Source organism: Pogoniulus pusillus, chromosome 24 (assembly GCF_015220805.1).
Source record: "Pogoniulus pusillus isolate bPogPus1 chromosome 24, bPogPus1.pri, whole genome shotgun sequence".
Classification (NCBI taxonomy): Eukaryota; Metazoa; Chordata; class Aves; order Piciformes; family Lybiidae; genus Pogoniulus; species Pogoniulus pusillus.
This window is the reverse complement of record NC_087287.1, coordinates 15,146,072-15,160,802: the sequence shown is the minus strand read 5'-3', so window position 1 is coordinate 15,160,802 and position 14,731 is coordinate 15,146,072. Positions and strand designations below refer to the sequence as shown.

The following is a 14,731-nucleotide window of genomic DNA, read 5'->3' as shown; positions in this document are numbered from 1 at the left end:
TTTTCACAACTCTCAGCTAAATACATCTGTTAACTCTGTAGATTACATCCAAACATAATTTTATGTATTCTGTAGTGATACAATAGAATCACAGAATGGTAGGGATTGGAAAGGACCTTCAGAGATAATCCAGTCCAACCCCTGGAACTGCACTGAGTTCCCAGCAGTACAAGAAATGTGTGGTGTCAGGAGTTACCCATATGAGTTCCTACCTGCCTTTTCGGTTGAGGAGGGAGAAGGCTTGGATCCATAGGTTTAGCAAAGCGAGGATTAGCAGAAGAGTCAGAAGAGAGCAGGGCTGGTCTATCTAGCTCCTTGCACAGCATTTTAAAAGTTACAAAGACAGAGTGAGGGGGGCAAAAGAAGGAAGACAGTAAACAGGATTCAAAGATCTTTTGAGGCAGAAAGAAATAAGAGCTACATATAAAGACATTACTATGGACGTTAATGACATATTTTACACATTTTTGTCACCTACCCATTTTCTTAACCTCTCCTACCATCAAACATATACTTAAAATTCAGAGCAGTCAGAATTCTTTAAGAGAAGTTATGATCAAAAGGTAATGCATTGCGGCTTCCTCCAACATGGCCAAACAGACCTCTGTGCATGTATTACATGCAGAAAGCTCAGGACATGGACAAGCAGCCAGGCAAAGTACAAACAATACTGGTTCACTGGCTGAGAAAGTCACTTGACATCTTTAAAGCCTACATTTCCAGAGGACTTGAATATGTAAATAGACAAATGGATACAAGCACAAAGAATTAAGAAAGCCACCATCCATTGACAAAACCTCACCACCTTGTTCACTCTTTTCTCAAGAACTTTAAGGTGACAGTTCAGGACTCAGCTGACTCAAACCATCTTGCTAGCTAAAGGGTGATTTTAGCTTGGTGGCATGGAATTCCTTTTAAAACTTTGCTAGTCACACTAACAACAAGCCATGACAGGTACAAATATATTTCATTATACCTGCTTGAGGAATGGAAATGGCAGCTGGACACAACTCACAGAAGATTAGGTTCCCTTCTTATGCTTACCAACATTTTTACAAAGATGCCACCAGATATTTAAGTATCATTTGTTCACAGAACATTAAGAAAGTCCTGCTGCAGTACTGTATGCAGCCAGCTTAGGCTTACACACACCAACAGAATTCTATACACAAGCTGCAAAAGATTTCTAGGCATTGCAATTCCTGTATACTTAATAACATAGATATTAATCTATTATATTAAACTGAATTAGTTGTGTTTATTTGCCAAGTATTAAGAGGAATATCTTTACTTTGCATAAAGTATATATATTAAAAAAAGAAGACAATCCACTTCAAGACATTACAGATCCATTTTTCCCTTTAGAAGTCTGCAGCATGTTCACAAGGAGGGAGTACAGTTTAATTTCAGAGATTACTTTTCAGTTCATCTATGACCTACCTGCCTTCGCAAAGTTGTATTTGAAGCATTCCCTTCAAACTTTGCCAGCAGCTGTGTTGCCATTGATTTAACTTTATTCTGGTTTGTTCCTTCTCTGCTGTCACTCTGTTCTTTCCCAGCATTTGTCCCTTGGCTTGAAAAGCCTGAAGCCTGCAAGGAAACATCAATGTTTTTTCTTGAGTGTACCCATGACACTCGTGAAAGAGAGAGATAACGTCCTTATCAGCAAAGGGCAAAAAGGAAATACAGTCTACAATATATTAAACATGACTATTTAGCATGCAACAGGCACCAAAAGAAATATTTTCTTTGGTCTCAGTGTGATAAAAAGGGAATATTAATTGGTGCTGGTGATGATAAAGCAGAGGTAACAGAAAGGTAACTTAACGTGGCTAGGAACCAGGCAGAAATAAAAAAAAAATTTGTTTAAATAACTGAGTGTGGAAAAGATAAAAAACACACCAGTAAATAAAACCACCATGAAAACAATAAGCCAAATACCATAAGTGGTTTTTGGGTCAGTAAGAAAACTAATGCAATTTAAATAATTCTATCCTCCCTTCAAATGCTTTAAATATATTTATATCTATCTCCTTTTTAGTGCATACCACAGTAAATTCAATGTTTAAGGGGAGAGCCCTTTTGCTTCTGCCAAGAACAAAAGACCAAACCCTGGCTCCCTGACTCCCACTGCTCCCTCAGCAATGGTGCTCATCAAGTTACTGGATATATATGTGGCCAGCACTGAGCACCAACCTCCTCGAAGACACCAAAAAGACCTTTTCGACGTCTTTTGTTAGTTTCCTTTTCTTCTGTTTTCCCTTCACCCTGAAAGAGTAAAGCCAAAACAAGTTCTGTGGTCATTACCAGAATTATCCAGGATGTCAGCTTTCATCATCTTTTGTCAGTACTGAAGACCTTGTAATTCATAAAGCATTAGCACACCTTCAAGACCGGTATCACAGCCTCAAGTATTCTGTGGATTTCAGTCTGGGCTACACTGGGATCCAGTTAAGTAACAAAGTCTAGAAACCCCTCACGATTTCACTACAGCATCCACACCACTCTTAACCTAGGTATCTGCATGCAGATCATGTATTCATCTTCTCTCCTTTTGTGAAGCAATTATTGCCTGCCTTAGAAGTCTGCCTGTCTTCTAAGGTTCATCTCCCTGACTGAATGCTTTTACACTACAGCACTTATGCCAAACTGCCTAGTTCACATTAAAGCTATGCACGTATTGGCTTTACTGAATTTGAGACTACACAAATTCTAAGTAATAATTCATAAGCCTGTATGAACTTGCAAAATAGTCAATGCTTTTCAATTTCTGTCAGTTCTTATTAAATTCAGCCTCGAAGATTTGGTATAATGGAGATTTTTGGTCTGATAAATGTCATGTTACTGTTCATAAAACGTAACTTAAACTACATTCCACTTACTAACATTTGCCCATGATGTAATTTAGGGATTGCTCAGTGAATTAAAAAAACCAAAACCCACAAACAACCAAAGCCCAAAACCAACAAAGAAAGAATGAAGAGAAAGAGCAAAGAACACAGGCTTCCTTTCTACCAACAGACTATTTGTAATAAATTGTTATGAATAGAAGTAATCCCAAACAACTTCTGGGTGAACACCAAAGGAATCAGATGACAATACTTTGATTACTTTGTATGCTTTGGTCCATTGTCCTTCAAGCACCAGCTCTCCCTAACCTAGCTTTACACTACCTATAGTCATTAGTCTGCCAACATGATGTCAGCACAATATATTCTGCATAATCTGTACCACATAAAAGCAGAATATGTCTTAATGAATGGAGTAAACAAGCTGTTGCCATTCAAATAATCATATAGAAAGGATTTTCATTAACATATTTAGGAAGGAGCGAATGACAAGACAAATTAATTGCCTAGCAGAGCTGCAAGAAAAAGGACTGTGCCCTTTATTGTGTAACCTCCATTCATTTACTCTTCTGGAGCACAGGAAATCTCAGTTCCTCTCCATCCCAGCTGACACTCGTAGGAGAATGGAAAACATGATCCAGTCCAGTGCAGGCTGCCAGAACAGCTGCTATCACACCAGCTCCAGGCCCCCATTTCCTGATCTCTCATAACCTGCACCCAGATAAGGATCCCTCTTCCAGCCAAAATAAAAGAACAAAATTAAACAGCATGGAAAATTTAGTAAGCAGCACTGGTACCCTGGCTGGGCTTTGACTCTGATAAACAAGCACATTCCTACTGTCATACCTGGATAACACTCAGCACCACTTTTTGCAGGGGAAAGAACCACAAAACTGATGCCACGGCCAAACTCTTCACTCAGTCACTTTCCAGGGATCCTCATCTCCCAGTTAGTTTTAGAGGACTACAGCACTCAAATCTTTGTCTTAACCAAGGACTGTGCTTCTTGCTTAGTTTAACACCCCGAATAAGGTCTTAACAATATTCCTCCCCAGGCTGATTTCCACAAACCAACCCCTGTAGTTTGAAATCAAAGGAGCTGTCAAAAAATCACCTCATGCTTTCATGCAGTGCCAAGAACTATACCTCTTATGACAGAAGGCTTATTTCATGACAGGTTAGTCAGAGGGCTGTATGGCTTAGTAATGGAAAGCTTTCTCCACTACTAAAAGTCTACTTACTCACTACTAATGTGAAAACAACACCTTGGTCACAAAAAAGATTTTTCTTCTAAAGAAGTTGTTCACAAGAAAAAGGAATGTTTATTTTGCCTATTTGTAGCTGGGAAACATCTAATTTGCTTTGTGCATATGTGCATGGCAAGGAAAAGTTATTTCCCAACAAGGATATATGAGCTCACTGGGCAGCTGACTGTTCATAAGGTTTGAAAATGTGTTTGTGAATGTATAATATTCAACGTTTAATTCAGCTTGAATCAATTCTTCAGGTTGGAAAAAAAAACCAACCAATAATGAGAATCAATCTGCCAAAACTGACAAGACAGCAACAAAATTTAAGGAGCAATATATTAAGATACTGAAAAATATGGTATGCAAGTGTACAGCTGAACTTTTGTTAAGGAACAATTCCAAAATAAATAGAAAACCTGTACTCTTGCAGGCAAAACTTAGTCTCTGCACAGACATAAATGCAGCAATACAGGTAAGCAGTAAGGAGGTCTGTTTAAAAATAAATACATATCTGGGGGGAAAGAAAAGTAAGCTAGAGTCACTGTAGTTCTGGCTAGCCCAGTGAACTCAAAACCTGGAACAGTTTTGCTTTAAGCTATTTCAGAAAACATAGAAGTTAAATTCTTGCTGGAGGAAGAGCGAATGTTGCTGCTTAAATGGTACCAGTTAATCTGCAAGAGTTATACATGAGACACTGCTGTGTCTCAGCCATGTTGTGCAGACACTCCCTGTTTAAACTGAAGTTTTAATGAAGGTGAAAGCAAAGCCCATCCTCAAGGTCTCCTCTCAGAAAAGAGCCAAGTTAATGAATAGGCAGAGGGTGAAACTGTTTATTACTGAATAATTTCACTGGCTTTTAAATTAAACCATGCAAACCCTTTGAAGTTATAATCCACTTAGAAATGTATAGACAATACTCTCACTGCACACAGTCCTAAGCCAAACAGTATTAACTCAGGTCTCCATAACACTTCAAGGCCCCAGAGTCTTTAAAAGAAACATGTATAGGCATGGATGTGTTTCATACAGGGAAATAAACAGGGCATGTCAATAAGTTGTTATTAGTAAGTGACCAGAGAGAAAAGTATATGGGTATGACTAGGAGATCATTACCACAGAGTCATGCTAGTCAACCTACCCACTCTTTGTCACTGTTGTAGGCTTCATACATCTGTAAGAGTTTGAAAGGTTCCCTCTAGAACCTCAACAGCATTCAAACTGTTCAAACCACCCCTTGTTAAAAAACAGCACTCTCTCCTGATCAATAAGCATTTTAGAATACCAGTGATTATTTAGACTGATGCATAATCTTATGGCTCTATAGTTATACATATATATAGTCATAGATATATAACTGTATAGTTATATATATAAATAACTCCAGAACTGCTGTATTATTTTTCTTAAAGGTGGACAGTAACCTACAAAACTCCAGACTTTCTCATCTTAAAAAAAAAAAAACACAACCATCACCAAACAACACAAAACACAAACTGCCAGACTCAAAGCTCCCCAAAATTTAAGGCTTAGCACCTGGTGAGGCACCTCATAAAAATATCTCCTGAAAATTTTCAAAAAATAGACCATAAAAGGCAATACATGTAATGGAGTCAAGATGTCAGATATTTCACAGTATCACCAAGGTTGGAAGAGACCTCACAGATCAAGTCCAACCCTTTACCACACAGCTCAAGGCTAGACCATGGCACCAAGTGCCACATCCAATCCTGCCTTGAACAGCTCCAGGGACGGCGACTCCACCACCTCCCTGGGCAGCCCATTCCAGTGTCCAATGACTCTCTCAGTGAAGAACTTTCTCCTCACCTCTAGCCTAAATCTCCCCTGGCGCAGCCTGAGGCTGTGTCCTCTCGTTCTGGCACTGGCCACCTGAGAGAAGAGAGCAACCTCCCCCTGGCCACAACCACCCTTCAGGTAGTTGTAGACAGAATAATGCAACTTACAAACATACACACAAAAAAATCCTCCCCTTTTCCTCTCATTTTTACCTACAAAAAAGATTGATACAAAATAGGCACAAAATTATCCCAAAATATCCCCAAATTCTCACTGTCATTCCAAATTTTGAATTTACAAAGAACACTCAACTGGAACTGTCAGTAATGTTTCAGCAATTTGACAGTGACCACACTTCACATCTTTACTTACAAACTTTTCAGTGGCTGACTGTGCAAGTGTGTGGTAGCTTTGTTTACTGTGAAATCTTATTTTACCTTTTTAATATGCTAAAAAATCTCCTTCTATAGGTCTTTTCATAATAAGGTATATATAAAGCCCCCATTTCTAAGCCTGTTTTCATCTTTTAGAAAGAAAAAGATATGTAGGGCAAGGCTTCCTTTGCAACTTACCTTTGGTACTCGTTTTCTTGGGAAAGTTAAATTGATATAATTATTAAAGATGAAGTTTGATGATTTTGCTGAATAAAAATCATTATTTTCTCCGTTTTGCTTGTCATCTGCATCTGTTCAGAAAAAAAGGCCAAAACCACAAACTGCTTAGGATATTTATTCAGATAATTAAAAAAAAAAAGATTTTGACTAAGCAAGCACTTCCCAGTTGAATGCTGGTAGCAATTACATGTAAGTGACCCAGGCAAATAAAAGTAAATGCATACAATGTACAGTGACTTTTGAAAGAAGGATGAGAAACACCCAGGCATGGATATGCCATAAGCCATCATCGTTACCAGAGGACTGTGCAAATCATCCAATACATGTACTTCATGATCTCAAGCAGCAGTTATTCAGCTGCTTCCATTCTCCAAAACCACCAAGGACCCACAAAACCCTGGTCTTCAACCAAGTTTTCTCCTCTTTCATTTTTTAAGTACAAGGTAACTACTGCAGAGCAATGCAGGCACACTCACATGCCTAATCGGCCCTGCTAGGAAAGGGCTCTGCTCTCCAGAAGTACAGGATTAGGAAGGTCTGGGTTCAGCTTACCTACTGCCTGCAGAGGTGTGCCCCTGAACAGTTCATAAAACTTGGAGAGGTACATGACCATGCTGAGCTTGTCAGGCTCCCTGGCCGACCCCACCTCCTTCCCTGTGGTCACAGGGGGGATCCCAAATTCCCGCTCAGCAACATCGAATGCCAGCTGATTGTTTTTGACAACATCCTCTTCATTCAGAGCATCAAAGTCACTGCAAGGACAACACACTGGCATCAGTGGCAGTTTGCCTTCTGTCTCCTCCAGAAACACATAGTGCTCCCTACTTACCAGAGAGGTGCCGAACAGCACCACAAATGGGGGCACAGGCATTTCACTCTGTCAAAGCTTCCAGAGGAGTAAATTCAGGATAGTGTTTTATGGAACAAACATGTAACATGTGTTCACACACAGGCACCATGTTTCTTTTGAAGGGGTCACACGCCCTTTGAATGAGGATCTCCTGTCCGTGCCATAACCGGATTTAGCAGCACCCTAAATCAGTCCATCACACATCTGGGACTGCATTATCCATTTGCTAATCCATTTTCTATGGAACCTATTCTAAGACTCTGATCCCTTGAACAGCTTCCAAAGTTCATGATTAAAATAAACATGTGAATAAATTACAAAGCTCCAGGCAGGGCACTTACTTTCTCCTCTTAAAGAATGTGAGTTTTTGCACCTCTGAATAATTTCTCTCTCCCTCTCATACTCCTGGTCTATAACTAGACCAAGGGACTACCAGCAGCCCTCTGCCGCAGTCCTGTCCACAGCCACTGTCGACTGCCTCTCCTGCTTTTCATCTGGTCAAGTCCTTCAGCAGTCCCATTTAATACAAAAGGGCAAAAAGATCTGAACACAGCATCAATTAAAAAGCAGGTGGTCTGTTAGCTTAGGAAGATAAATCTATCAACTTTCTGGAGAGATCAGTGCTTGAGACCGGCTTTCCACAGACAGTAAAGACTGCTTTGCTATCTACACTCTCTCTCCCCCTCTTATATACACAAAATTATCCATTTCTCATGTTTTTAAGCTAACCCAAGGCAAAAATATCTTAGTGTTAACTTGTCGTCTGGCAAAGCTGTACAAACAAGCACCTTGTGTAGCACTCTTTCCAACTTACTGCACCTCAGAAAAGAACTCAATCACTCCTTCATTTATTCACAGTAAAGGGAGGCTTTTAAAGACAATAATTCATTTGTGACTCCTATGTCTGTGTAGGAAGGCAACAGAAAGCATCCACTGCATTTTAGGGACTGGAGTGAGGGCAGAAGAGTCACCCCAGCACAGACTGCAGCAAGCAAGCTCAGTAACTGGGCGCTAGCAGTTACTATTTGCTGACACCCGTTACATAGTGACCATCTCATACCTAACTGAGGAACCTTATAAAATACTCCTGTACAGAAGTTGTGTCTTGTAGGGGGTTAGGACTCCAGAAATACTGTCAAAAGTGGAACACTGGCTTACATTCAATTTCTAAAGCAGGTAATTTTCAAGGGCCAGCCCAGGGACACTGAGCTCTTCTGGACAAATAGCTGTGCAAAATCACCATCTCCCACACATTTCTACAGCCCAACACTTCCCTACATGACTGTCACAACAACCACAACAACACACTGAGGATGGCTCATTTAAAGCTCATCTAGGTATTTCTGCAACTCATGACAGTGCCATTATGGCTGTGGTTTTAAATATACACTAAAAACCTGCCTCTGGGGGACTGGGAACGCAACTCCCACATGCTCCAAACACTGCAATTTTTGTTTTAAATAGCCATGTGATGCCACAAATCATCCTAAGTCATAAGGTTCAAAGCTTTCTTTGTTCTTTCAAAGCATATATATTCCATATTAAGAGGCATGCAAGAGCATACAGAAAAAACAAAGTATAAACAACCCCACCCTTCCCATCCCCACAAACCTGGCAATGCTGTGCACTTCTTGCAAAAAAAGCAGCAAGTGAAAGAGAGTGCAGAGCATCAGTGTTGTGCTGGTTGGTCTGACACTACACTTCGCTACGTGATTCATAACCAGCAGATGTTACTTACATGAGGTCAGGTCTGAAGCGATGGATAATTGCACACAAAGCAAGGCCACTTTTCCAGGAGGTAGTCAGGTCTGTGACATTAACATTCCGGTACCCTTCTGTCTGTTTCTGACACCAGGTCAAGAGCTTGTTAGGTCGAATATCCGACTCTGCAGTTACAGCAGAGGGCAAACATTTTAATCAGTTTTTGTAGGCTCAGAAGGTCCCAAATACTAAGCTACAGCAAGCATGAGATGTCACATACCCTGTCTTGAGAGATTCACTGATCTTCTAATGGAGCTTACTCTTTCAAGTGGACATTGTTGTAACTCACTGGTAACATATAACTGTCTCACCTACAAGTACAAACATTTGACAGAATAACATAAGAATTCCTTGAAAATTTAACAACAGCTGGATTTAAATTAAGAAGTCTCCCAGAGATTTTCTTCATTACTTGTGGCCCTGTTCCTACTGGACAAAAAATGAACTTTGATCTCACAAGCAAGCCTTTCAAGTACTGACCTGGTGAGGTCGAACGCAGCTTGAATTCAAGTTCGGGTATCTTGTTCCTGGGTCAATGGTATACTGGTCAAAGTTCTTGTTAATATTTTCAGGGGTAGTCTGAGGCAAGAGTCGATAAATGCTCTCCCTTACAGGAAAAAGAAAACAAAAAAAAAACCCAAACCACAAGAGATATTTATTTTAATCAATATTATATAAAGAGTATTTTGGGTCTCCTGCAGCTACCTGCACCTCATTTTGATCCAGCCAGGACACATGTTATGCACCAAATGCATAAGGAAGGCACCCACCCTATTTCTTACTTCCGTTGACCAGCAGCATGCCATATAGAAAAAGGACAAGAAGAAGGCAGGCATTTAGAACTTATGCCCATATTTTCCTGGGGCAGGAAGCAAGCAAGCAAGAGGAGGAAAAAAAAAAAAGAGGAGGCAGTTACATCATTCAATCATCTGGTTTTGCTTTAACCTCCACCCAAGGAGTAACTTCTTTACCACATAACAGCACTAAATCCCATCATTCTGCAATCCCTATAATGTTACCACAGCCTTTTTTATTGTGCTGTTCAATTTTCCATTCAGGACTATGCCACATTTGAGTCATCCCACAGGCTTCTGCCTTAAAACTTCTCAAAGCACTGTACTTAGTAATGCTTCCACTTGTATTACCACAACCCATGACTGTTGTGTATCTGCCCCAAAACAGCCTGAACAGCTGCAGCTGAGCAGACCAGATGTCATCAGGACCAAAAGTCAGCAGCTTCAACTATCAGACCATGGTGACACCACAACTGCTAGTGTACTTAACAGATTTTTTTGCTGTAGTCAAAAAGACATCGCCAAGAGAAGGTTATGATACAGCTCTATAGCAATTCTCCTTTGCCACATGTTTATCAATCTTCATAAAGGAGGCATGAGGGCTACTAAACGAAATGACAGTGTTAAAAACACAGATAGCAACTATGAAAGCTGTTAAAGTACTTACTTATACTTATTTCAGTATTTGGGCAGCTTTTGAGGTTGTCTGTTGCTGAGACAGAGGGTTAGTCTTCAGACAAAGTATATTTAATTTATTTCCTTAAAGATCACACTTAACTCTAGTAGAGTGACTTCAGTTAGTGATTTAAATCCATATTGGGCATGGTGCTGGATCTCTTAGTGTGCAGAAGCTTACAGAGTAACTGCCTACTGCTACTGGTTACAGTCAGTTGTCCTGTAACCTCAATAAATGGGTAATTTCAAGCCAATGCCACTGCAGTAAAGAAGAGTATTTCTCCTGTTGACATTCTAAATTCCATTGTCTTCTACCAATACTGCAAAACGATGGAGAAGACGAAAGCAGCACTCACCGTTCAGCCAGGATTTCTAACGGGGGTTTTCCTTGAGCCCAGCTCCGCACCATCCAAGCAGTATCAAAGGCAGCTAAAAAGCCTCTTGCACAGCCAGTACCCATTGGCCAGAAGGGCTGTCAAGAAGCATTTACAATTTTAATTCCTTCCATTTCTTAAGGTCTTATTACAAAAGTATTTTGCAGTGTGAATTGGCAGTGCAGTGGTTCATATTGTCTTAGTAAAGTTAAAACACAGAATAGTAAACTCTTGAAGGTTTTAGACATTTCTCCCTTCCAAGTCTCAGCTAATAAAAAAGACTACTGTCACTTTTTTTTTTAACTTCTATATTTAAAATCAAAGTTTTTAACCTGAAAAGGAAAAGACTGAGAAAAAAAAAAAGGACTCAATACTCAAGATTTAGTCATGGAAAAACTATGCCTTTTTCTCATCTCCTAATTTTGCTTTGGACTGATCTTTCCTAACTGTTCAGGTTGTCAGTATGATTTCTATTATTTTAAAAGTAATTAGTTGCAACATACACTTTCCACTTCAGAAAAAAAGAGAATATACTAAGGCAAAGAGACTGCAACAAAAAATTTGGACTGAGTTTTTGTCTGTGATGGAAGTTAGGGAAATTATGCCATGCACCCAAGCTGAGGACACACAGCTCATAGTTTTCAGACAGAAATATGACTTGCATAAAGCAAAACAGGATCACAGCCAGAGTCTGCCAGCCAAGTATTAGTTATAACATAAACTATGATATAAAAAAAAAAAAAGAAAGAGGGAAAAAAAGGAAAAAAGCCACCACACCCCTATTCCAAAGAAGGTACCATTGTTTCAGGACTTGTAATAGAAGGCAGTTTATTCTGCAGAGTAGACTGAATGACTGGATTAAAGGGGGAAAAAAAACCCAACTAAAACAAAAGATATACCTCAAGCAAACTATCTCCAACAAGTGCCACCAGGAGCTGATGCCTGTGCCTCTCTCTCACTAGTGCAGCATTTTCAGATGCATACATGGAAGTAAAATCAAACATTGCTACATCTGGTTGCCCGTAGTGATTAATTGCATAATCCAAGGAAGGCAGCTGGTAATTGGTTGCAAAGTCAGCAGCTTCTCTGGCATAGGACAGCAAATTATTCTGGTTCACATTTTCCCCACAGAGGAGAAATTCAGTATCAATATAGTCCTGCAAGGAGAGAAGCATGAAAAGTTAGATACTCCAACTGTCCTCTCTGAATCTTATTGTAATCTTACAGCACCAGGGTGACAGCTACACATCTTACAACATAAAGAACCAGTTGAGATTTGTCACAGTCTCCAAAAAGTTAACACATGACACTGCCCCCAAGTCTCTATACCAACACTGAATAAGCAATCTTATTTGCAACAGATGACAGTGCCTTCCAGTTCCTCTATGTGATATTTTTATATTACTTCCCTCCCATCAAAAGATGTTATCATCATCACTGAAATGCCTTCGTGCATGCACGCACCCCACATCTGAAACCACAGGAGAGCAGAAATACCAATGCACCAATGACATAACGTGTGGTTTCAGTGTCAAGATTTTACTTAGCATCTCAGAAACAACATATTCAAACTTAGATCATGGAAGTTTTTCTGTTCTTCTGCTTAGGGCTGGGGTTTTACATGCCTTTGTGATGAAGGACTCTGCATTTACAGGTTAGCCTAAAACCAATGATTATTAATACAGCGGTTTCTATTTAGAGCTTAATCATGGATGAGACCACTAATCACCAAGAAGATACTGCAGAACTGCTTGTTATAACAGACTAGTTTGTTTTTTTTTTCCTAGTCAGACCTGAGTAGGTCAAGAAAACAGCTCTGATGGGCTACAGATGTTGCTTCTCTTCTTCACACTCCCTAAAGATCTCCTGGGACTGTATCCACCTGCAAACATCAGCCCCTTAAGCACAGGGTCTAGTTCCCACCTCACACTGATGGGGCTACCACCCATACCCTCTCTGACCTCAGCAGCTCTGCCCTGGGAGCCTCTGTTCCCCAAAAGAGCAGAAAATCGTGGCACAGGGCTTAGCAGTTCCATCAGAAAGCCAAGAAGCCTTCTTCCTTCAGGAAATTATATTCAACTCTTTTTGGCTCTGTCTTATATGCAAGGAAAAAAAAGAAGGATGACCTCTCTTGGATTTCCAGGAAAAGAAATTTAAATGGTGCCAAAACACTTTCTAGAAACAAAAAGAAAACAAACTCTCAAATCTAACAGAAAAAGAGAAGGAAAAAGAAGGCCTTAAAGTACCAAGTACTTATGAAAGTTCAGGCCATGCAATTACAGGCTCCTTCCATCATGTTTCACCCACTTGAGAGAAATTGCAATTTGGCCAGGGATAAGTTTTAACAGTTCCTTGTTTGCCTGATGAAACCAGCCACAGTTGTGCTCTGTGCTAAGTTCTCCTTTGAATGAATGAGGTTTTTATTTTCTGGTGTCATGACCACACCACTCATTCCCAAGGTGAGTCAAGATTCTCTCTCAGCCAATTTCAGAATGGACAAATTTAGGAAGTATTGTTTTCAGTTCTCTACAGAAACTCTTTTTGCCTATAGTTAGCACAAACAAGTCAGAGTAAGATCTAAATGATCTGAGCTTTAGTGAACTGATCTATGAACACTCTCTGTAACATGCCACAATGTTTATGCAGATATTCACACTTATTCTGTGCCAAGCACATAAACTGGGACTTTAGCCAGCATTCTTACATACATTAATAATTACTCCTTTGTCCAGAAGACTCTGCTTTTTTGCTGTCATCACAAAATAATGAGTGCTGTCCTTGTAGTAAACAATATTCTCCAGGTCAATGCCTGTAAAGAGATAATACACTTGTTATGCAGTGCAGTGCACTGTCTGTGTCACGTGGGATTCATGCCCACAGGTGAGTTCCTTTCCTGGGGACGCATTCACTCTCCAAGCTGGGATGAGGCATTAGTGGATGAGATCATAGAATCATAGAATCAACCAGGTTGGAAGAGACCTCCAAGATCATCCAGTCCAACCTAGCACCCAGCCCTAACCAATCAACTAGACCATGGCACTAAGTGCCTCATCCAGTCTTTTCTTGAAGACCCCCAGGGACGGTGCCTCCACCACCTCCCTGGGCAGCCCATTCCAATGGGAAATCACTCTCTCTGTGAAGAACTTCTTCCTAATATCCAGCCTATACCTACCCTGGCACAACTTGAGACTGTGTCCCCTTGTTCTATTGCTGGTTGCCTGGGAGAAGAGGCCACCCCCCACCTGGCTACAGTGCCCCTTCAGGTAGTTGTAGACAGTAATAAGATCACCCCTGAGCCTCCTCTTCTCCAGGCTAAACAGGCCCAGCTCCCTCAACCTCTCCTCATAGGATTTGTGCTCCAGGCCCCTCACCAGCTTTGTTGCCCTTCTCTGGACATGTTCCAGCACCTCAACATCTTTCTTGAATTGAGGGGCCCAGAACTGGACACAGTACTCAAGGTGTGGCCTGACCAGTGATGAGTACAGGGGAAGAATAACCTCCCTTGTCCTACTGGCCACACTGTTCCTGATGCAGGCCAGGATGCCATTGGCTCTCTTGGCCACCTGGGCACACTGATGGCTCATCTGCATGCTCTAGAACAAAGTAAAACAAAGGAGAAGATTTGACTTATACCAACAGGAACATCCTTCTAAGTCAGTTCACAGCAGTCTTAAATCTTCTGAGGCAAAGAAGGGGAGCAAAGGAAGTATGAGTGCTTTTCTGGTTGCTAGGGCTCTGGCATTGGGTCCAACCAGTTTTGGTTATTGTAG

At 40.6% G+C, this 14,731-nt stretch overlaps 1 protein-coding gene across 6 annotated transcripts in view; it reads right to left on the bottom strand.

The window, feature by feature from the left end:
• Nucleotides 1-14,731, bottom strand: part of MICAL2 (microtubule associated monooxygenase, calponin and LIM domain containing 2) — a 118,038-nt gene that overhangs the window by 59,363 nt on the left and 43,944 nt on the right. For 5 of the 6 annotated variants that reach the window (XM_064163760.1, XM_064163761.1, XM_064163762.1 and 2 more), the window contains exons 7-17: nt 13,670-13,770; nt 11,861-12,118; nt 10,944-11,059; nt 9,599-9,725; nt 9,339-9,429; nt 9,096-9,243; nt 7,060-7,259; nt 6,466-6,578; nt 2,197-2,268; nt 1,441-1,590; nt 213-314 (exon numbers count right to left, since the gene is read on the bottom strand). In XM_064163760.1, coding sequence (XP_064019830.1) covers nt 213-314; nt 1,441-1,590; nt 2,197-2,268; nt 6,466-6,578; nt 7,060-7,259; nt 9,096-9,243; nt 9,339-9,429; nt 9,599-9,725; nt 10,944-11,059; nt 11,861-12,118; nt 13,670-13,770 — 1,478 coding nt within the window. The remainder of the gene's footprint in view (nt 1-212; nt 315-1,440; nt 1,591-2,196; nt 2,269-6,465; nt 6,579-7,059; nt 7,260-9,095; nt 9,244-9,338; nt 9,430-9,598; nt 9,726-10,943; nt 11,060-11,860; nt 12,119-13,669; nt 13,771-14,731) is intronic. The other variant, XM_064163767.1, reaches the window with a different exon arrangement.